The sequence below is a fragment of the Siphateles boraxobius genome, unplaced genomic scaffold (assembly GCF_051911475.1).
Source record: "Siphateles boraxobius isolate OS27281-9 unplaced genomic scaffold, OSU_SipBor_1 25, whole genome shotgun sequence".
In the NCBI taxonomy this organism is placed as follows: Eukaryota; Metazoa; Chordata; class Actinopteri; order Cypriniformes; family Leuciscidae; genus Siphateles; species Siphateles boraxobius.
In genome coordinates this window covers 36,354,240-36,377,164 of record NW_027508866.1, presented here as the reverse complement: position 1 = coordinate 36,377,164, position 22,925 = coordinate 36,354,240, and the positions used below count along the sequence as shown (strand labels likewise).

General features: G+C 39.4%; 1 protein-coding gene across 1 annotated transcript in view; it reads right to left on the bottom strand.

The window, feature by feature from the left end:
- cplane1 (ciliogenesis and planar polarity effector 1) overlaps positions 1 to 19,156 on the bottom strand; it is a 91,265-nt gene extending 72,109 nt beyond the window's left edge. Inside the window, exons 1-10 of the mRNA XM_077243776.1 lie at positions 19,006 to 19,156; positions 18,197 to 18,335; positions 7,091 to 7,226; positions 6,899 to 7,018; positions 5,249 to 5,487; positions 4,443 to 4,549; positions 3,699 to 3,855; positions 3,507 to 3,610; positions 2,561 to 2,743; positions 884 to 1,133 (exon numbers count right to left, since the gene is read on the bottom strand). Of these exons, the coding sequence (XP_077099891.1) occupies positions 884 to 1,133; positions 2,561 to 2,743; positions 3,507 to 3,610; positions 3,699 to 3,855; positions 4,443 to 4,549; positions 5,249 to 5,487; positions 6,899 to 7,018; positions 7,091 to 7,226; positions 18,197 to 18,277 (1,377 nt within the window). The 5' untranslated portion in view covers positions 18,278 to 18,335; positions 19,006 to 19,156. The remainder of the gene's footprint in view (positions 1 to 883; positions 1,134 to 2,560; positions 2,744 to 3,506; positions 3,611 to 3,698; positions 3,856 to 4,442; positions 4,550 to 5,248; positions 5,488 to 6,898; positions 7,019 to 7,090; positions 7,227 to 18,196; positions 18,336 to 19,005) is intronic.
- Positions 19,157 to 22,925: the final 3,769 nt, after the last annotated feature.

The window sequence follows — 22,925 nt, the reverse complement described above, 5'->3', positions numbered from 1 at the left end:
GTCTCGAGCCTTTCCCCCTCAGCTATATGAGCCCTGTACACGAGGGACCCATATCTTCTAATCACTTGCTAGAAACATAGCTCCTTTCTGCAACAGCGGTCTTGTGCAAGTATGTTACTTATTATAGGTAACTAGATGCTTATTGCGCTTAGAGGAAACAAAAGCCAGCTGCATGAAAAGACTATATAAGAGGAAGAAAAAGAGAAGTTGCTCACTCTTCCTTGCAACCACCAACCTGACACACCAGCAGTTGTCAGGGGCAAGAAGCTTCAAGCCTAGCTAGTATCTATCTGTTAGTTAGTACTCATTTAGGATCTGTAACAAGTATTCCTTTTTCATTTGATTATTTTAATACATTTTGTAACATTTATTATAATCATCTGACTGGACCTTGGATCATTGAGTGCGAGTCACATTCTTCTAACCGGGCCAGAAGGACCCTTCCTGAAGAGAACGACATCAGAGGGTGAGCATTCTTTTGAGATAAGAATAAACACTGTGATATTTGATTGATCAAACAGCCTAGCCAAAGAGGCAGCATATAACATGTGTATATGTATAAGAATATATGTATGACAAGTTGTTATTGTGCGAACACGGTTGAAGAGTACCACAAAAGGTAGACTTATAATATAAAGGGGAAATCTATTATTTAATAATAGAATACGAATTTATATAGACTGATCACCTAACTCTTGAGGACACGACTAAAGGATAGGCTGTTTAGTTTCCGCGGGATTATATTAATATCAAGGACGGGATATTTTATAATTTGGAACGGTATTAATCGTGAAAATCCATTGCAACCTGCCAAAAGTTTTTTGGATGTGCACACAATTTCTTGTTTTTTGAACAAACATGATTTCTCATCCCCTCCGCTGACCTGAGATGAACCCAGGACCTCGCGAATGTTCTCCAGGCCCCGAGCAGCGTCCAGTAGGAGGGCGCTCATGATCCCGACAGCAGACGGGCGTTGGGTCATCCTGAGCACAGTTATCATGTACCCGTCGGACACGATGAGGAACGGCTGGCGAGGATGACAGGTCACGGAGAACCGCTGTCTCATGGGGTCACGGAGCGACACGCTCGAGCTGGACAGGCCGCCATCTTGTGTCTGCAGAGGCACTGGAGGTCTACGGATGAAATTGAAATTCAAAATTATCGTACAAATATGATAATTATCGTACGTCTGGCAACACTGATTGAAAGTGATAAATTGTTCATGCATGAAAGCATGGATCTTGCATTCCTATTTTTTATAGTGTTGCACATTGCAAATGTGAAAGGAAATTATGCCATGATGCGATTGTTCAATGCAAGTACAAGAATAGTAAAACGTCTTTATTTAACAAAGCATTAAATGCCTGTGGAGGAGGAAGAAAAATATGAATAAAGATGTAAGAATGTTGATTAAAAATAAGTATTTATTTAATAAGAAAGGTCCTTATTAGTATTAGTAAAATTATATATTTTTTTTAATAAATACAAAATTATAATTTAACAATTTTTGTAAAATGCAATTTGTAAAAAAAAAATTTTTTATTATTATTTGGAAAAGTTGTCATTATTTTTAGGAAATTTTCTTTCATTAAATGTGTAAATATTCGTATAACAAGTACAATTGTTACTTTTATACGGTTTTTATAATTAATAAAATTTAAATTAATGAAAACATTTAATTGTTACTTATAAACATGTCATAAAACCTGAGAGATGTTGGAGGAACTACAACACTATAATAAAAAATCTATTTTTTGTAAAAATCTATTTCATAAAAAATAATGTGATTTTTTTAACGTTTTTATGTTTTATATCTAATTTTATTACATCTGTAAATATTTGCATAATTAATAAAATTATGAAAATAAAATAAAAACAGAATTACAAATGTATATTAAGTTAAAAAGATTATGTTATTATAAACATTTAAAAATATGTAAAAAATCTAAAAGGTATATGTTGTAGGATGAAAATGAATACAGATGTAAGATTGTTGATTACAAGAACTACAAAGCTACACAAAACATGTAATTGTTGCAAAATAAAAAAATAATTGTTTAATGGTTTTTGTTTTTGTTTAATTTTTTTTTTTACTTACCATTTTTACTTACTATTTGTTTATATTCAATGCACATCTTATTTTATATTTTTTACTTACCATTTATATTTAATGCACATCTTATTTTACCATTTTTATTCATTATTTATGTATATTTAATGCACATCTCATTTTATATTTTTTACTTACTATTTATATTTAATGCACATCTCATTTTACCAACTATTTTTTTATATTTAATGCCCATCTTATTTTATATTTTTTACCAAATATTTATATTTAATGCACATCTTATTTTACCAACTATTTATTTATATTTAATGCACATTAGATGTGCATTAAATATAAATAAATAGTTTGTAAAATACGATATTTAATGCTCATCTCCTCTATTTGTGTTTCTAAAACAGCGTGAGAAAAACAACCCAATATCTGATATAGTACAATGTCAACTTCCTTCAGGCAGTAAGAAACGTCAACCAGAGGAACCAATCAGATCACCTGTAGGTGACCAGTGGGTGAAGAGGCAGGAAGTGGGCGGCACCGAACTCAATACTACATCCTGTGGTGGACAGAGACACGAGTCCCCCCAGACGAGCCAGCATGAGCAGAGAGCCTCTCTTGAGCACACAGGCCAGATAAAGCCCTTCCGGTGTCCAGCTGACAGAACACACCCAATATGACCTGCAGGAAACCACAACATTATCATCCGCAAAATTATAATTCTCTGTTATACTTTACTATACTTGTTTTGTTACTCCCTCACAACATACTCTGCATTTTTGTACTTCCTATTCTTGCTCATTCTCTGTACATTGGACTACTCATTGCATCATTGCTATTTTGTTTATTATTATTACTTATTATATTATTAGTATTTTTCATTATTATTTCTTATTTATATATTATTACATAATTTTAACTACTATTTATTTATATTTAATGCACTGGAAATCATATGTTTTACTCTCTGTTTATTTACATTTAATTCACATCTTAACTTATAATTTTTATCTTATTTTACCATTTTTACCTTCTGTTTGATTACATTTAATGCACATCTTATTTTACCTACTATTTATTTATATTTAATGCACATCTTATTTGACCATTTATTTATATTTAATCCACATCTTATTTTACCATTTATTCATATTTAATGCACATCTTATTTCACCTACTATATTTAATGCACATCTTATTTTATAATTTTTACCTACCATTTATTTAATCATCTAATCAGCTGACCAGGTTTATAGGTTTATTTAACTGTGCATGTGACAAATAAAAATGGTGAATTTTGAATCTTGAAGATAGGGAGGGAAACAACCTCACAAACTTCATCAATATCAGAAATGTCATTGTAGCAGTCTGGCAAAATTTTTCTATACAAGCTAATATAAACCTGTTCATACAACCAGCCAATCAGATGCCACCCAACACTCACCTCACATATTTAGCTGGAATAATGAGCGTCTTAATGCCACATCCTCCTAACAGGCTGGAAACCGTCACAAAGTTCTGAGTGCTGATGAACAACACCTGCGTGGCCTTTCAGATCACAGAGAAAAAGGCTGTTTTTAACACTGCACAAATGTCACTCCTGTGCCTGTAGGTCTGAATGTAGCGGTGAGTTTACCCTCGGGTCTCTCTGGTTCAGGACTACTGCTAATAGCTGAGCATCTGGAGAGAGCGCTGGAACCAGAGCACCTCTGGACTTCACTGGTTTACATGGAGGCAGGAGCTGGTTGAACGGGAAACACTTAGAGGACCAGTTAACACTGAAACCTACTGAACTGCCAAACAAAACAGAATAAAGTAATAAAGATCCAGAGGCCAGGGAATGATTCCAGGAAATGCATGAACTTAACAAACACTATACGTATCTTGAATGCTTTGGAAAAAAGCAGCTTGTTATTATATATAAATGGATATATTATAACTGATTATTTCTGATATATAAATTACTGTTCTCTCTGCAGGCACTAACATGTATATATGCGTACGTATTATTCATAGATAGACATATGTATGCAGATTCACACAAAATGCACACTTACATATTAACAATATATACATATACATGCTTTTTGCCTATCTGGGGTTTTTAATATTTGTTGTTGCTATGATTATATTGACTGTTTTTATTAGTTTGATGTAGCTGGAGACTTAAAATAATCTCTTTCTCCACTGTATTTGAATTGTTTTCTATCTGCAAAATATCTATAATAAAAATACTAAAAAAGCCCAATGTAAAATAAATAATTAAAATTATTATTAATAATAATAATATTAACAAATCACCATAAACAATACTTCCAAGTGACATGAACAAATGATACCGGAATTCTAATAAATAAAAGCACATTTAACATCATCTGACCTGAGTCTGTTTTCCCATGTGGAGTCCCACTGGATTTTCAGCAAGGTGACGATGAGCTTCCCATCAGCAGTGAAGACAAACGCGCTCAGACACGCGTCACCGACTGCCTAAAAACACCACAGCGAAATATAACACAAATGCAAAAAACCTGAGCAACATTAAGGGTGCTGCGTTTCAGAACCTGGTGCATTTTCTCCCCAGGTTCGGTTCGTTTAGGCATGTGTGCACACGGCAATCGCGCTGGGATCCGCCTGAACGCCTGAACGAGATGTTCTCAGCCCGATAGCAAACGAACTCTTGGACGGTTCGAGGTATGGAAGCAATCCGACCCAACGGGCCAAATGGTATTATAATTCATAACGGAAAATGTGCCATATAAATAGCAGTAGTGTCTGATTCTGTGAGTGAGCACATTAGTTATCAGTTGAAAACCAAAAGAGCACATACACATATATATATATATACATACATATTTATATATACACAGACACCTTACCTTAGACTGCTTCAAGTGGTCTTTGAACGTGGATCTCGACAGTAGCAAATAAAGCCACAATAAGCTCATGGAGCAAATTTGTCAATCATTTTGATGGATGACGCAGAGGAAACGCTGACCAATAAGAGGACAGTTGTACTCGCATGTGACTTGCATTAACACATTTTCACGCTTTGAAAGGTTGCCTTGTGAAAGCGACCCGAACCATGGAGAAAAATTAACATTGTAACAAATTAAGTCCCTGTTTCGGAAACAAAACAAACAATCTATAGGTGTGATAACGCCTTAATACTCTTTTCACTGTTTTTACCTGGTTCTTCACAAACACACTATGAACGGAAGCCTCTTTGTCCTTTACGGAGGGCAGTTGAGTGTTTTCATGCCATGATATGTGACTCCATCGTCCCGTGATGGTGGCGTCTCGCGGGCCGCTTAGATCCTGAAGTGTCGTACACTCCCAGAGGAATACCTGTCCTGTAAGAGCAGCCAGGAAAACTCTCTGCGCATTCTCCGAAACCAGCAGAGAAAGTCCTAGTGTAGTCGCAGAACCTGCGTTAGACGAGCCATGTTAGTTTAAGGATGATTATGGGATGTGCATCAGGAAAAGTTGAACTCAAGGTCCTTGCATACTGAGTCCGAAATTTCCGTATGCTTTTTTTCGTATTCTTCATTCGGTGGCTCTGAATTGTCAAAAAAAACTCTTGAAAAGCTTGCTACAGACGCGAAAAACGCAGAAAATCGAAGCTGATCCGAGTTTTTTTATGACTGACGATGGTTTCGGAGGCAGTGAGCAAACGTGATTAACAAAACATGAGGTTGTATTTATTTTTTAACGTGCAAAAATTGCGGACGCGAATTCTGGACTCAGTGTGCAAGGACCTTTAGGCTGGACATTCACTGTGAGATTTTTTGTCCGATTTTGAGCCGAATTCTGACTCGTGCGACTCTTTTTTTAATGAAGAACGAGAGGCGATTAACCTCTCCCAACCGCCAATCGGATGAATTCCTGGAATGTCAAAAAATGTTGGTCACTCCTTATAATTATATTGCACAGTTGAAGCAGAGCTACGAACCGATTGCCCTAAACTCCTGTTTTCATACAGGCGCAGTGAGGAAAAAACACCAAGTTATTAAGGTTGTACTGTGTAAGAATAAGTTCAACTATGTACTACAATTTTGTCTGTCATTGTATTTTTGTGAATGGCATTTTACACATTTATTACTACTTGTCTGCAGCTTAAAATTCAGAATACAGGTTTGTGACTATTGTCTGCGAGTGCAAATCTCAACATTCAACTTCAGATTTTTATTTTACAGGTTTGCACATTGGAGCTGTGAGTGTAAATTTTAGCATACAAGTACAAATATTTATTGCACAATTTCTCAAATTCACATCTACGTGCTCTCGAGTTTTGCTACTCTTTTACCTTCATACATTTGTTGTATGGTAAAGTTATTTGTCCACTGGGTGGTGCTGTGTACTGTGTATAATTAGAGCACCTGAGCAACAAGTGTGTGTGTTGGTAATTGGGAAGCACACAGTTTTTTAGAGTAGCTCACATGGTGGATTTTAGTCTTATGCTGTCTACGGTATGGCTTTGTGTGTATGTGTGAGCAAGGAAAGGCCACAAGAAGTTTTGAGACCATTGAGCACAAGCAATAACGAAAAACATTTGTTTGCATCTACATCCGTCTGCATGGACTCTTGTTTGTTTGCGTTCTAAACTTGCTTACTCTTATTATCAACGGCAAAGGCTTTGGAAAGCCATTAAATCGTGCATATTTCACACGTACAGTGTGAGCAGTAAAGTCACAGCTCGACGTTCGGACCGCACAGTGTGAACACATAAAATGCGAGCTTTAGTTTTACATCACATACGATCTACTCAAACAGTGCGAGTAGGTCACCTTGCTGAAATCGCACAGAAATCGAATGGTGTATGCCTGACTTTACACAGACCTTTGATGGAAGAAACCAGCTGATGAACCGCAGGAACTGCTGAGACCGTTTTTAACAGATCCTTGTCTTTGTTCCACAGGAAGAGTTCTCCAGAGACCAGCAGACCCACCAGCCACACGCCTGCAAATAACATGAATGAACACGCGTGTGATCCCATCACAACACACACACTGATGAGTGACAATCGTGTACCGTTCTGAGACGCTGACATGGACACCACCCTCTGCAACAGAGGCTGAAGTTTTGGGATCTTCTTTTTGGTCCGTCCCGAAAGCAAATGTACTTCACTAATCCGACTGTCATCTAACAGAAAAACACCCTCTTTTTCCTGAAAGAAAACAGTGTCGACATGCACTACTGTTAAAAACTTTTAGATCAGTAAAAAGAAGTCTCTTCTGCTTACCAACACTGCATTAATCTGATCCAAAACACAGTAAAAACACTGAAATATTATTACAATGTACAATAGCTGTTTTTTATGTGAATATATAGTAACGTGTAATTTATTCCTGTGATCAAAGCTGAATTTTCAGCATCATTACTCCAGTCTTCAGTGTCACATGATGCTTCAGAAAGCATTCTAATATGATGATTTGATGCTCAAGAAACATTTGATTATTATCAGTGTTGAAAACAGTTCAAAAGAACAGCATTTATTTTAAATATAATCTTTTGTAACATTATAAATGTCTTCAGTCACTTTTGATCAAGTCCATGCTGAACACAATTATTAATTTCCTTCCCCAAAAATATCTTACTGACCCTTTCTATTTCCTTTCTGATTCTTTCTACATATTGTGTTTTCTACATATTGTTTATTGTATTTTGTCTGTCTATAGTGTAGTGGAAATTTTGATATTCATTGATCCTTAGTAGGTATTACAAAGTACTGTGAGTCACATGTTTCTGTTGTGATATGTGAACAGGATATATGCATGTTTGTATACCTATGGAAATGCAGGAGTAAGACACTTTGGGAACAGAAGGGACCTTTGACCCTAGTATTCACCTTTGGTGGTCTAAGTGTTAACTATTGATGAACAGAAGGATATGCAACAGCATATGTCTTATCTTGAACGTGGATGGGGGAAAAGAAACCCGCTGAGTATAGTATAAAGGCTATTCCTGTCAGTGTCTCACTCGCTCTACAACGTAACTTCTGTGTGGTGACTGGGTCCTTCTTGCAAGAATAAATACCTTTTAAAAGACAGTTTGTTGCAGAGTGTCTCTTACACAGTGATGATGGTTTGATATTTAATTTTTGCCACAACAATTTGGAGTCAGAATAGTGGGATTCCTTGGAAGTGCCTTCTGGACCTGAGAGCGGACAGTGTTTGGCCACCCGTTCTGAGCAGTTCCAGCTCTACCGCGTAAGCTTCAGAGACAGGGACCGACCGCTATCAGGGCCAGGAGAAACTCCACTGGAATTGAATGAAAACGAACCCGTGGCAACCCAAATATCTCTGGTAAGAGACGGCTAAATTATTTTCTTTTGGGATAAAAGTCAGTGAACCGTAGTGGCTGAGACTGTTTTCTGTGGAGCAAGTACAAGAGGTTCTCGAGCCAGAAACTGAGACCTACAAACAAGTCAAGAGATTTCTAAACAGTTTAGCAGGTCAAGAGATTTCTAAACAGAGACTGAGTCTCACAAAGATGGGACATTGAGACCTAGGAACAGGTCAAGAGATTTAACACACCCAATTAATTAAAGGGGTTATGACAGGAGAAACCAAATTTGCCTTGATCTTTTGGTATATAAGAGGTCTTTGAACCATTAAAACCTCCTGCATGTTTCATAGCTTAAGACGTCCTCCCCATTATAAACAAACAAAAATAACGACTTTATTTGAACAATTCATTTCCTTCTCTGTGGGCCTCGAGTGAGTTCACTAGTGTAACAGCGCAGCGCTTCTGTTGTTGTACGTCACACGCATCACCCACATGACCAGCGTCGACCAATACGTGTGACGTACAACACAGAAGCGCTGCGCTGTTACACTAGTGAACTCACTCGAGGCCCACAGAGAAGGAAATGAATAGTTGAAATAAAGTCGTTATTTTTGTTTGTTTTTGCGCACAAAAAGTATTCTCGTCGCTTGATAAACTTAAGATTGAGCCACTGTAGTCACTTGGACTATTTTAACGATGTCTTTAATAACTTTTCGGGGAACAAGTTTCAATCCCTTAGAAGCCTATGGAGGAGTGATCCAACTCTCAGATTTAATCAAAAATATCTTAATTCGTATTCCGAAGATAAACGAAGGTCTTACGGGGTTGAACAACATGAGGGAGAGTAAATACTGACAGAATTTTAATTTTTGGGTGAACTATCCCTTTAACACTATAGAGTGGAGCGGATGGTGTTTATGTGAGATGTGTATGAGTGGAGCGGATGGTGTTTATGTGAGATGGGTGTGAATGGAGCTGATGGTGTTTATGTGAGATGGGTATGAGAGTGGAGCTGATGGTGTTTATGTGAGATGGGTATGAGAGTGGAGGTGATGGTGTTTATGAGAGAGTGTGTATGAGAGTGGAGCTGATGGTGTTTATGTGAGATGGGTATGAGAGTGGAGCTGATGGTGTTTATGTGAGATGTGTATGAGCGTGGGGGTGATGGTGTTTATGTGAGATGGGTATGAGAGTGGAGGTGATGGTGTTTATGTGAGATGGGTATAAGAGTGGAGGTGATGGTGTTTATGTGAGATGGGTATGAGAGTGGAGCTGATGGTGTTTATGTGAGATGGGTATGAGAGTGGAGCTGATGGTGTTTATGTGAGATGTGTATGAGAGTGGAGCTGATGGTGTTTATGTGAGATGTGTATGAGAGTGGAGCTGATGGTGTTTATGTGAGATGAGTATGAGAGTGGAGCTGATGGTGTTTATGTGAGATGTGTATGAGCGTGGAGCTGATGGTGCTTATGTGAGATGAGTATGAGAGTGGAGCGGATGGTGTTTATGTGAGATGGGTGTGAGAGTGGAGCTGATGGTGTTTCTGTGAGATGGGTATGAGAGTGGAGCTGATGGTGTTTATGTGAGATGGGTATGAGAGTGGAGCTGATGGTATTTATGTGAGATGAGTATGAGAGTGGAGCTGATGGTGTTTATGTGAGATGGGTATGAGAGTGGAGCTGATGGTGTTTATGTGAGATGGGTATGAGAGTGGAGCTGATGGTGTTTATGTGAGATGGTATGAGAGTGGAGCTGATGGTCTTTATGTGAGATGGGTATGAGAGTGGAGCTGATGGTGTTTATGTGAGATGTGTATGAGCGTGGGGGTGATGGTGTTTATGTGAGATGGGTATGAGAGTGGAGGTGATGGTGTTTATGTGAGATGGGTATAAGAGTGGAGGTGATGGTGTTTATGTGAGATGGGTATGAGAGTTGAGCTGATGGTGTTTATGTGAGATGGGTATGAGAGTGGAGCTGATGGTGTTTTATGTGAGATGGGTGTGAGAGTGGGGCTGATGGTGTTTATGTGAGATGGGTGTGAGAGTGGAGCTGATGGTGTTTATGTGAGATGGGTATGAGAGTGGAGCTGATGGTGTTTATGTGAGATGTGTATGAGAGTGGAGCTGATGGTGTTTATGTGAGATGTGTATGAGAGTGGAGCTGATGGTGTTTATGTGAGATGGGTGTAAGAGTGGGGCTGATGGTGTTTATGTGAGATGGGTGTGAGAGTGGAGCTGATGGTGTTTATGTGAGATGGGTGTGAGAGTGGAGCTGATGGTGTTTATGTGAGATGGGTGTGAAAGATGGGTGTGAGAGTGGAGCTGATGGTGTTTATGTGAGATGGGTGTGAGAGTGGAGCTGATGGTGTTTATGTGAGATGGGTGTGAGAGTGGAGCTGATGGTGTTTATGTGAGATGGGTGTGAGAGTGGAGCTGATGGTGTTTATGTGAGATGAGTATGAGAGTGGAGCTGATGGTGTTTATGTGAGATGGGTGTGAGAGTGGAGCTGATGGTGTTTATGTGAGATGGGTATGAGAGTGGAGCTGATGGTGTTTATGTGAGATGGGTGTGAGAGTGGAGTTGATGGTGTTTATGTGAGATGAGTATGAGAGTGGAGCTGATGGTGTTTATGTGAGATGGGTGTGAGAGTGGAGCTGATGGTGTTTATGTGAGATGGGTGTGAGAGTGGAGCTAATGGTGTTTATGTGAGAAGGGTATGAGAGTGGAGCTGATGGTGTTTATGTGAGATGGGAATGAGAGTGGAGCCGATGGTGTTTATGTGAGATGTGTATGAGAGTGGAGCTGATGGTGTTTATGTGAGATGAGTATGAGAGTGGAGCGGATGGTGTTTATGTGAGATGGGTATGAGAGTGGAGCTGATGGTGTTTATGTGAGATGGGTATGAGAGTGGAGCTGATGGTGTTTATGTGAGATGGGTATGAGAGTGGAGCTGATGGTGTTTATGTGAGATGGGTATGAGAGTGTAGGTGATGGTGTTTATGTGAGATGGGTGTGAGAGTGGAGCGGATGGTGTTTATGTGAGATGGGTATGAGAGTGGAGGTAATGGTGTTTATGTGAGATGTGTATGAGAGTGGAGCTGATGATGTTTATGTGAGATGTGTATGAGAGTGGAGCTGATGGTGTTTATGTGAGATGGGTATGAGAGTGGAGCGGATGGTGTTTATGTGACATGGGTATGAGAGTGGAGCTGATGGGGTTTATGTGAGATGGGTATGAGAGTGGAGCTGATGGTGTTTATGTGAGATCGGTGTGAGAGTGGAGCTGATGGTGTTTATGTGAGATGTGTATGAGAGTGGAGCTGATGGTGTTTATGTGAGATGTGTATGAGAGTGGAGCTGATGGTGTTTATGTGAGATGGGTATGAGAGTGGAGCTGATAGTGTTTATGTGAGATGGGTTTGAGAGTGGAGCGGATGGTGTTTATGTGAGATGGGTATGAGAGTGGAGCTGAAGGTGTTTATGTGAGATGAGTATGAGAGTGGAGCTGATGGTGTTTATGTGAGATGGGTATGAGATGGGTGTGAGAGTGGAGCTGATGGTGTTTATGTGAGATGTGTATGAGAGTGGAGCTGATGGTGTTTATGTGAGATGAGTATGAGAATGGAGCTGATGGTGTTTATGTGAGATGAGTATGAGAGTGGAGCTGATGGTGTTTATCTGAGATGGGTGTGAGAGTGGAGTTGATGGTGTTTATGTGAGATGGGTATGAGAGTGGAGGTGATGGTGTTTATGTGAGATGAGTATGAGAGTGGAGCTGATGGTGTTTATGTGAGATGGGTGTGAGAGTGGAGTTGATGGGGTTTATGTGAGATGAGTGTGGAGGTGATGGTGTTTATGTGAGATGGGTATGAGAGTGGAGGTGATGGTGTTTATGTGAGATGGGTATGAGAGTGGAGGTGATGGTGTTTATGTGAGATGGGTATGAGAGTGGAGCTGATGGTGTTTATGTGAGATGGGTGTGAGAGTGGAGCTTATGGTGTTTATGTGGGATGGGTATGAGAGTGGAGGTGATGGTGTTCATGTGAGATGGGTGTGAGAGTGGAGCTGATGGTGTTTATGTGAGATGGGTGTGAGAGTGGAGCTTATGGTGTTTATGTGAGATGGGTATGAGAGTGGAGGTGATGGTGTTCATGTGAGATGGGTGTGAGAGTGGAGCTGATGGTGTTTATGTGAGATGGGTGTGAGAGTGGAGCTGATGGTGTTTATTTGAGATGGGTATGAGAGTGGAGCTGATGGTGTTTATGTGAGATGGGTGTGAGTGGAGCGGATGGTGTTTATGTGAGATGGGTATGAGAGTCGAGGTGAGGGTGTTTATGTGAGATGGGTATGAGAGTGGAGGTGAGGGTGTTTATGTGAGATGGGTATGAGAGTGGAGGTGATGGTGTTTATGTGAGATGGGTATGAGAGTGGAGGTGATGGTGTTTATTTTAGATGTGTATGAGAGTGGAGGTGATGGTGTTTATGTGAGATGGGTATGAGAGTGGAGGTGATGGTGTTTATGTGAGATGGGTATGAGAGTGGAGGTGATGGTGTTTATTTGAGATGGGTATGAGAGTGGAGGTGATGGTGTTTATTTGAGATGGGTATGAGAGTGGAGGTGATGGTGTTTATGTGAGATGGGTATGAGAGTGGAGCTGATGGTGTTTATGTGAGATGGGTATGAGAGTGGAGGTGATGGTGTTTATGTGAGATGTGTATGAGAGTGGAGGTGATGGTGTTTATGTGAGATGTGTATGAGAGTGGAGGTGATGGTGTTTATGTGAGATGTGTATGAGAGTGGAGGTGATGGTGTTTATGTGAGATGTGTATGAGAGTGGAGGTGATGGTGTTTATGTGAGATGGGTATGAGAGTGGAGCTGATGGTGTTTATGTGAGATGGGTATGAGAGTGGAGGTGATTGTGTTTATGTGAGATGGGTATGAGAGTGGAGCTGATGGTGTTTATGTGAGATGGGTGTGAGAGTGGAGCTTATGGTGTTTATGTGGGATGGGTATGAGAGTGGAGGTGATGGTGTTCATGTGAGATGGGTGTGAGAATGGAGCTGATGGTGTTTATGTGAGATGGGTGTGAAAGTGGAGCTTATGGTGTTTATGTGAGATGGGTATGAGAGTGGAGGTGGTGGTGTTCATGTGAGATGGGTGTGAGAGTGGAGCAGATGGTGTTTATGTGAGATGGGTGTGAGTGGAGCGGATGGTGTTTATGTGAGATGGGTATGAGAGTGGAGGTGAGGGTGTTTATGTGAGATGGGTATGAGAGTGGAGGTGATGGTGTTTATGTGAGATGGGTATGAGAGTGGAGGTGATGGTGTTTATGTGAGATGGGTATGAGAGTGGAGGTGATGGTGTTTATGTGAGATGTGTATGAGAGTGGAGGTGATGGTGTTTATGTGAGATGGGTATGAGAGTGGAGGTGATGGTGTTTATGTGAGATGGGTATGAGAGTGGAGGTGATGGTGTTTATGTGAGATGGGTATGAGAGTGGAGGTGATGGTGTTTATGTGAGATGGGTATGAGAGTGGAGCTGATGGTGTTTATGTGAGATGGGTATGAGAGTGGAGGTGATGGTGTTTATGTGAGATGTGTATGAGAGTGGAGGTGATGGTGTTTATGTGAGATGTGTATGAGAGTGGAGGTGATGGTGTTTATGTGAGATGTGTATGAGAGTGGAGGTGATGGTGTTTATGTGAGATGGGTATGAGATTGGAGGTGATGGTGTTTATGTGAGATGGGTATGAGAGTGGAGGTGATGGTGTTTATGTGAGATGGGTATGAGAGTGGAGGTGATGGTGTTTATGTGAGATGAGTATGAGAGTGGAGGTGATGGTGTTTATGTGAGATGTGTATGAGAGTGGAGGTGATGGTGTTTATGTGAGATGGGTATGAGAGTGGAGGTGATGGTGTTTATGTGAGATGGGTGTGAGAGTGGAGGTGATGGTGTTTATGTGAGATGGGTGTGAGAGTGGAGGTGATGGTGTTTATGTGAGATGTGTATGAGAGTGGAGCTGATGGTGTTTATGTGAGATGGGTATGAGAGTGGAGGTGATGGTGTTTATGTGAGATGGGTATGAGAGTGGAGCTGATGGTGTTTATGTGAGATGGGTATGAGAGTGGAGGTGATGGTGTTTATCTGAGATGGGTATGAGAGTGGAGCTGATGGTGTTTATGTGAGATGGGTGTGAGAGTGGAGCAGATGGTGTTTATGTGAGATGGGTATGAGAGTGGAGGTGATGGTGTTTATGTGAGATGGGTGTGAGAGTGGAGCTGATGGTGTTTATGTGAGATGGGTATGAGAGTGGAGGTGATGGTGTTTATGTGAGATGGGTATGAGAGTGGAGCTGATGGTGTTTATGTGAGATGGGTGTGAGAGTGGAGGTGATGGTGTTTATGTGAGATGGGTATGAGAGTGGAGCTGATGGTGTTTATGTGAGATGGGTGTGAGAGTGGAGCTGATGGTGTTTATGTGAGATGGGTATGAGAGTGGAGGTGATGGTGTTTATGTGAGATGGGTATGAGAGTGGAGCTGATGGTGTTTATGTGAGATGGTTGTGAGAGTGGAGCTGATGGTGTTTATGTGAGATGGGTATGAGAGTGGAGGTGATGGTGTTTATGTGAGATGGGTATGAGAGTGGAGCTGATGGTGTTTATGTGAGATGGGTGTGAGAGTGGAGCTGATGGTGTTTATGTGAGATGGGTGTGAGAGTGGAGGTGATGGTGTTTATGTGAGATGGGTGTGAGAGTGGAGCTGATGGTGTTTATGTGAGATGGGTATGAGAGTGGAGCTGATGGTGTTTATGTGAGATGGGTGTGAGAGTGGAGGTGATGGTGTTTATGTGAGATGGGTGTGAGAGTGGAGCTGATGGTGTTTATGTGAGATGGGTGTGAGAGTGGAGCTGATGGTGTTTATGTGAGATGGGTATGAGAGTGGAGCTGATGGTGTTTATGTGAGATGGGTGTGAGAGTGGAGCTGATGGTGTTTATGTGAGATGGGTGTGAGAGTGGAGGTGATGGTGTTTATGTGAGATGGGTGTGAGAGTGGAGCTGATGGTGTTTATGTGAGATGGGTGTGAGAGTGGAGCTGATGGTGTTTATGTGAGATGGGTATGAGAGTGGAGCTGATGGTGTTTATGTGAGATGGGTATGAGAGTGGAGGTGATGGTGTTTATGTGAGATGGGTGTGAGAGTGGAGCTGATGGTGTTTATGTGAGATGGGTATGAGAGTGGAGCTGATGGTGTTTATGTGAGATGGGTATGAGAGTGGAGCTGATGGTGTTTATGTGAGATGGGTATGAGAGTGGAGCTGATGGTGTTTATGTGAGATGGGTATGAGAGTGGAGCTGATGGTGTTTATGTGAGATGGGTATGAGAGTGGAGCTGATGGTGTTTATGTGAGATGGGTATGAGAGTGGAGCTGATGGTGTTTATGTGAGATGGGTATGAGAGTGGAGCTGATGGTGTTTATGTGAGATGGGTGTGAGAGTGGAGCTGATGGTGTTTATGTGAGATGGGTGTGAGAGTGAAGGAAGGGATGGTAATCTGTCTGTCTTTCTGTTATCAGCCTGCTAAAGCAAGCTTGAACAAAATAATGATAATGAACCAAAACAACCCAGCTGACTTTTCTAAAATCAGATGAATAATGAACAGATATGCTTTGAAACTGGTTAAGTGACTATGTACAATTAGGTAAACCCGAAAGAAAAATGTGAAGTAAATATTTTTTTTTTTAGAGTTAATATCAAACCAATCAGATCAACGTGTTTTTTTGTTTTTTTTAGAGTTAATATCAAAAAGCGAACATTGAAAATGAGCAGTTAACATATGTGTGTCTAGTATGAGTGCGTGTGATGGTGACTGCACTTTATGTCTTGTATGTGTTAGTTTGGGGTACTAATATTGCCTGATTTGTGGATAGTGTGTCATTAACCTCTGGAATGAGTGTTTTATCATTAAAGATGGGTTAAGCGAAACGACAAACTTTAAAGAAGCTGATAATTCTGAGTCAATCTAATGAAAAGATGATGCAGAACATGAGACAAGCTTTAAATGGATTAGTTGACCAGCTCTGTCTGCTACTGGTAATTACGAATTACTCTCCGGATTAAAAGCATTTATGTAAATTGGATTTGTGAAGTTGTAGATAAACGGAAAAAGTTATAGATTTGACGGCAACAATAAAGTGACACATTGGCTAAGTCAATATCAAATTATCCAGAGAGTCTCTAACATTTATGATTATTGGAAACAAAGGAGGAGAATGTTGTTTGACTGACATTGACCAAGTCTGTACAGCATGACCTGACCTGAGAGAAGCAATCGATGACTTGTTTGTAGATGACTGACTTAAGAGACCAGACAACAGGCCTGAAAAGCAGGATACGCCGTGAGACTCAGGGCCGTTGCCCTTCATATATTTTGATCAGAGGTGAAGAATGTAATATTTTGTTTCAGAGACAGAGAAAGATGCCTGGAGGAAATTTGGGTGAAGGATAGTGTTGATGGCAAACTTTATTTATCCAAACACCATTATGTTAAAATTGATGCACGAGTTGGGTCATGCATCAAAAGGGGGATGGTAACAATTGCCAAATATGGGTTACTAAGGGGTTCACATTTGCTGAAAGCCATCACACACTACGGCAGCACAGCCGACAAAAGAAACTGCGTGCTCTTCTCTATTAGACAATAACCTCGGAATTTGTTTTTCTTTACAGAGCATGCAGACTGTTGATACAGGGAATGTGCCCAATAAGATAGTGGCTATGGATGAATTTGACTAATTATCCTGGCCTGGGTTATTATTGTGGCACCTGTGCAGCGCATAATGTGGGAAGGCAGAGAGCAATGGTAACAATTGCCAAATATGGGTTACTAAGGGGGTTCACATTTGCTGAAAGCCATTGCACAGGTGGGACAATAAATGTTGGGAGGACGCTGGGCTTGATTGGGTAAAAGCCCGGCAAGAAGCCATTCTTCTCCCTGACAAAATTGCTGTCTGTAAGTGTGCCGGACACACTAATGACAAAATTGCAGAACTGTTTCAACAGGAAACGCCAGGCCACATGCGGCAGCGAAGGCCGCAGCAGCAAAGCCGACAAAAGAAACTGCGTGTACTTCACTATCTGACAATAACCTCGGAATTTGTTTTTCTTTACAGAGCATGCAGACTGTTGATACAGGGAATGTGCTCGATAAAATAATGGTTATGGATGAATTTGACTAACTATCCTGGCCTGGGTTATTATTGTGGCACGCAAGCTTGCCCTTTCCACCCCACACTTAAAATTTTCCTTTTGCAGGATGTCAGGAAACATCAGGAGTGCATCAAACAGAACTGATTCTGTTCCAAATGTATAAATATTGTTTTGTTAACATAAGCAAAGTGGGTTGAATGTTTTTCAGGGGGAAAAGGACTCTGAGTGATATTAAGTGAGCAAGAAATTATTTAGTGATAAGATGATTTGTAAAATGAGAAAAAACAGAGTTGACTATATCCACAATAATCTGTGGAGTAGCGTTCAAGTATTTTATTGCACTTGATAACTTCTTTTGTACCAGCTGCCATTGGTTTTCGAAATTACTTTGGAGTAATTATTTAAGGAAGTCTTTTTTATATACTATTGTGTGTTTGTTGTTGCGTTTTATTTTTTTGGTTGTTGATTGTATGGATTACTGCTGGCTCTAAAACAAATTGCCCCTTGGGGATTGACCTAAATTGACCTAACCTAACACATGACAATAAATGACTTTTGACTTTGATATTGGTGTTTGGTTGAAATCATTACATTAGCTTCAAAGCATTAAAAAAGTAAAAATGTGTAAAGAATGATCTCACCCGGCCAAGCCAGCAGAATCTGGGCCACGGCTTCCGGCGCTTGATGCTGGACGACAACAAAACCTCGAACTTCACATCCATTGTCGGCGCTGACGGTGAGTTTCAGAGGACCAGAAGCTCGGTTTCCTACAACATTCAGCTTCAGGTGGAGCGAGAGAATTAAAAACAGCACACAGGAAAAAATAAGTCAAATCTACTCATATTTACAGCCCACGTAATGTTAAACAAGATATTGAAGCAGAGTATAATACAACCTTTGAATCATATGCAGTATTTATCTGGGTTTTTTATTTAACCTGGTTTACAGCTAAATTATCAGTACAAGCACAAGTAAACATACTTATTTTAATATGAGTTAAAGTAAATGCTTATAGCATGACAACAATTTTCTACAAAATTCAACCACAGCACTTAGTTAGCAAGATAAATCAAAAATAAGGTATTTAAGTAAATAAACTTGAATCTAAAATTAACCATATTATTATTATTTTGCATAATTTAACCGCAGCAAATCAAATCAGCTTCCAAAATACTGTATTACAAAAGCTAAGTTACACTATTAGTATAACGTTAAAAACATCCTTTAATCCGTTTGAAATGGATGAAAGAAACATTTGTGAATGATAAGATGCCAAGAAACTAATACGATTGAACTCTGTTAATATTGAAGAAATAAATAACTGTCATTAGCATGCGCAGTAATACCGTTAGCTGCGGTTTGTAAACACAACATCAAACATGATCCCCCCACACACACACTTTAGTTCTGTACAGTCCTAAACGGATGTTAAAGTGTCTTTATACTCTACCATCATCCCATGACTTTATTAAACACATGCCGCGTCTATTTTATCCGCTGTTTCGAATCTCCCTCCACTTCCGGTTCTCCAAACATCAAACATCCCATGTTTCCCGCTGCGTTTCCATAGAAGCAGACGCATTTGAGCGCAGCCAGTGCGCATGCGCGATCAGAGCTTCTTGAGCATGCGCAGAACGCATGACTAATCGGATCCTCCCTCGAAATTGGTTCTTCTATCTATCAACTATCAAGATTATACCATTCTCTGATTATATACTAAGTACATACGAACGGTACTAATTTCATATATGTAATTGTTAAACTATATAGTGCATAATGTAACAAATTGAACGTTTTTTTTGTTTTTAAATTGTTAATAAATAATAATAAGCCTACTAAGTGAATAATTGAACATTATTACATTCTTTTTTGAATGAAATATTCGGACCTTTAACACACGTAACTACATTAAAGATTATTGTGAATACAATATGCAAATGAGGCATTGTCTAATTGAATATGCACTCATTTGCATACATTTCCCGGAACAGAAATCTGCAGATTGGAGGTTCAAAATTCTTTTTTTCATTTTGTCGACATATTAGAGTTAAAGAGTTCCCTTTTTATAGAAGGGATTATTAATATCTCCATGAATCAGAAAATGCTCCCAACAGACAGAATTGTTTGTTTAGAAATAAATTGTTATATTACCATGGTGTAAATAAAACTGTAAAGTTTGCAAGTGCTACTGAAGAGAAGAAAAATTCCACGGCCTTTAAAGAGATGTAGGCTATTGAAACTGAAAACTACATATGAAGTGCAATAAAACAAATAGGCTACTTAATGTTTTTTTTCACATTATTCTGAAGGAGGACAAGTTATGGAAGTTATGGAAGCAAAATAGCAAAACATCTCAAAATTGACCAGTGGTATGCCTTAAAAAAATGAAATAATAAAAAATAAGTTAGAGGTAGCCTATTGTTATTGTTAGCCTATTATAGGTAGCTTATTGTTAAGCCTCTAGAAATGCAAAACATATACAGATATTAAAGATTTGTCTGTGAAAGACTGTGAAATAGCTTAGGTGTAGCTTTGCACCACCAAAGGAAAGAAATTGAAAATGATTGTTCTCTTGTGTTTTGATAATTGCGACCAGACGTCACTGCAATTATGTTTATGCCACTTGACGAATTAAAACCGCCTATAAGCGCAATTATTGTTGTGGGTAATTTTACAGTCAAATAAGCACAGAAATCCTTGTGTCATCAGCCAAGATAATGAAGTAGCCTACTAGACATTTAAAACCAACCAGCATTAAGTTTTTTTCGGCGGGAGAAATCCAGTTATTTCGTATGACGTCAAAACTCGTATGACTAATTCAACGCGATTTTCCTATGGGTTAATATAATGGGTTTATATATGGGCTTTTTCAATTTATAATTCAAAAAAGGTCTGTGGTAAACATAGTTTGATGACACATTTTGTTCTAAAACGTAGCCTAAACTACACGCACTCGACAACTTTTCTTATCGCCTAACTTATTAGAAACATACTGTCTAAAAAATAAATGTATCTGCTTAAAAATCAGCGTTTTCAATATGTGTTCGTGTAATTCACTTTGTAAAACGAAACGTTGAAGGCTGTCGTCAAGTTATATACCACGGAGCCCCTAAAGCAGAGACAACGGCATCATTTTATGGCCCGCGTCTTACAAAAGATGAATGCACTTTTTTGTATATAACTTGAGCTCAAATGTTGCGCAAATATTAGACAGTAGCTAGGCTATATATAGCCTATGTATACCGCGGACGCTTTGGATAAAACGTTGATCGATTAATAAAAAATAACATTCATCATCATCATTGTGATGTGTGTCTAATGTTGGGACTTTAGGCTATATAGCTACTTGATATCTCCGAAATGTAGCCTACCTTTAACTTGCTAAGCGCAACAAATAGCGAAACGAGCGGTAAGCTGTCTGGCAAGTTTTGTGTGCGCGCTACGCAGAGCTCGTGCATTCAGAGCTGCGCATTTTCACTTGCGTTATTGAAATATCACACTTTCATTATTTATAGCTCATAACTTAATAAAATAAGCTGTGTTTCTATATGACGAACGATTACCTGAAATGTTGATGTATGTGTAGCCTACTTTTTTAGGCTATCTGAATTAAATACATAGCCTACACATCCCCCTAATTTTATCTCACGTGCCAGCAATGTGCCATACCAACCCCTGGTCTCCCTGTAGTCTATTTTATCCCTTAACTCATCTTTGATCATGAAAATGACACATTTAAAAAAATGTACCTTGAAAAAATTATTATTCATGCCTTAAAATAGCTTAAATGTAGTCGACACCCTTGCCTCATTTAGTATACGTGGTTCTATGAATATGCAAATGAGCCCCGCCTCCACTCACTCACTCACTCACTCAGAGATCCACTCGTTGACGATCACACGTTGATCTGATTGGTTACAAGGTAGTTTGTGACGTCAGAAACATCAGTGATTTCAAAGCGTGTTTTTGAGACTGTCTTTGGTTCACTGCAGTTTTAAGGAGAAAATACTCAGCAATGCTGTCGACTTATGAATTTACACATGGTTTGTCTTAAAGCATATTAAAAACAACACATAGACATATTACCAACAATAAAAGCTGGATTTCCACCACAAGGGGATTTTAACATTTTCTCTGATTCTGCAATGGGTGTGCAAACTTTTGAGCACAGCAAAAAAAGCTGAGCATCTTCCCGTTCACATGATCATTTATATCTCATTAGAATATAGTTCTTTCACCTGGGGCGTGTTTTAATAAGGAGGTTCAACCAACTCGGAGTTGACTTACCCTGAGATGGGAAACTCTTGAGTTTTCGGTTTCAGAACAGCTGAATTGAGCTAGTTCAATCGACTCTGAGTAGGTTGACTCTGAGTTAAGCGCGTGCACCACGACTATGAAAAGCCATGATCAATGGAGCTCCGAAATTACGATTCACCATGACAAAAAGACGTGCACAATCAATACACAAGTATAATTCTTATTCACTGTTATATTATCAGGTGAAAACTGACAGAAAGGCAAGTTATTGAACTAATACTCATATTCATGCTATCCCACAGGCAAAAAACAAAACAAAAAATGTGGCAGCAACTAAAAATTATCATAATTCAATCAGTTAAATCTTTAAAAGGTTCGTGGCTGTAGGCTACATGACTTTACAAACATTTGACATATTAAATAAATATAATTCAGTGTCTATTTCAATGTGCAGCAGCTGTTTCCACACGTATAATGCTATTTTCACATAATTAAATGTTCTCTAATACAACCGGTTAATTTTTTTAATTAGGCTAATGAAGTTAACATTTGACTTCTACTGGGCCGACAGCAAGAAGGCATAGGCTGGACCTGTACATGATAGATGAAGAGGAGATGCACAATACTGGAAGAATATTAAAATCCAACAGGAAAAAGAATAACTGGTGCTTTCGTATTTGTAGGAAATAAAGATGACCAAATGAATTGTGAATAATTTGTGTGTATTTAACAGCTGTGGTGGTTACGGCATATATCTCAGACTATCCTTCCATACCATACAGTAATCCGTTTCATTTCCGGAAGGTGCGATGATGGGAATATGCATGTCATCAATGCATCCAAACACACTAGAAATCCTAAAGGAAAATCTAATTATTAGGTTTCTTTCAGAATCAGATGTCACAGCAAGATGTTATCAAGTGAACGTCATTCATCAGATTATCCTCATTTAAACCGTTTTCTCCACCACTGTCCTGCAATCCTGTGAATCTCCTCTTAGATGGATCTCATGAGTTTGTGTCGAGGAAACAACACAAAAACTCTCAGAAAGAGTGTGAGAGCGAGACACAGTTCCCTTCCCGCTCTGATGATACTGATGATGCTCTCTCCGAT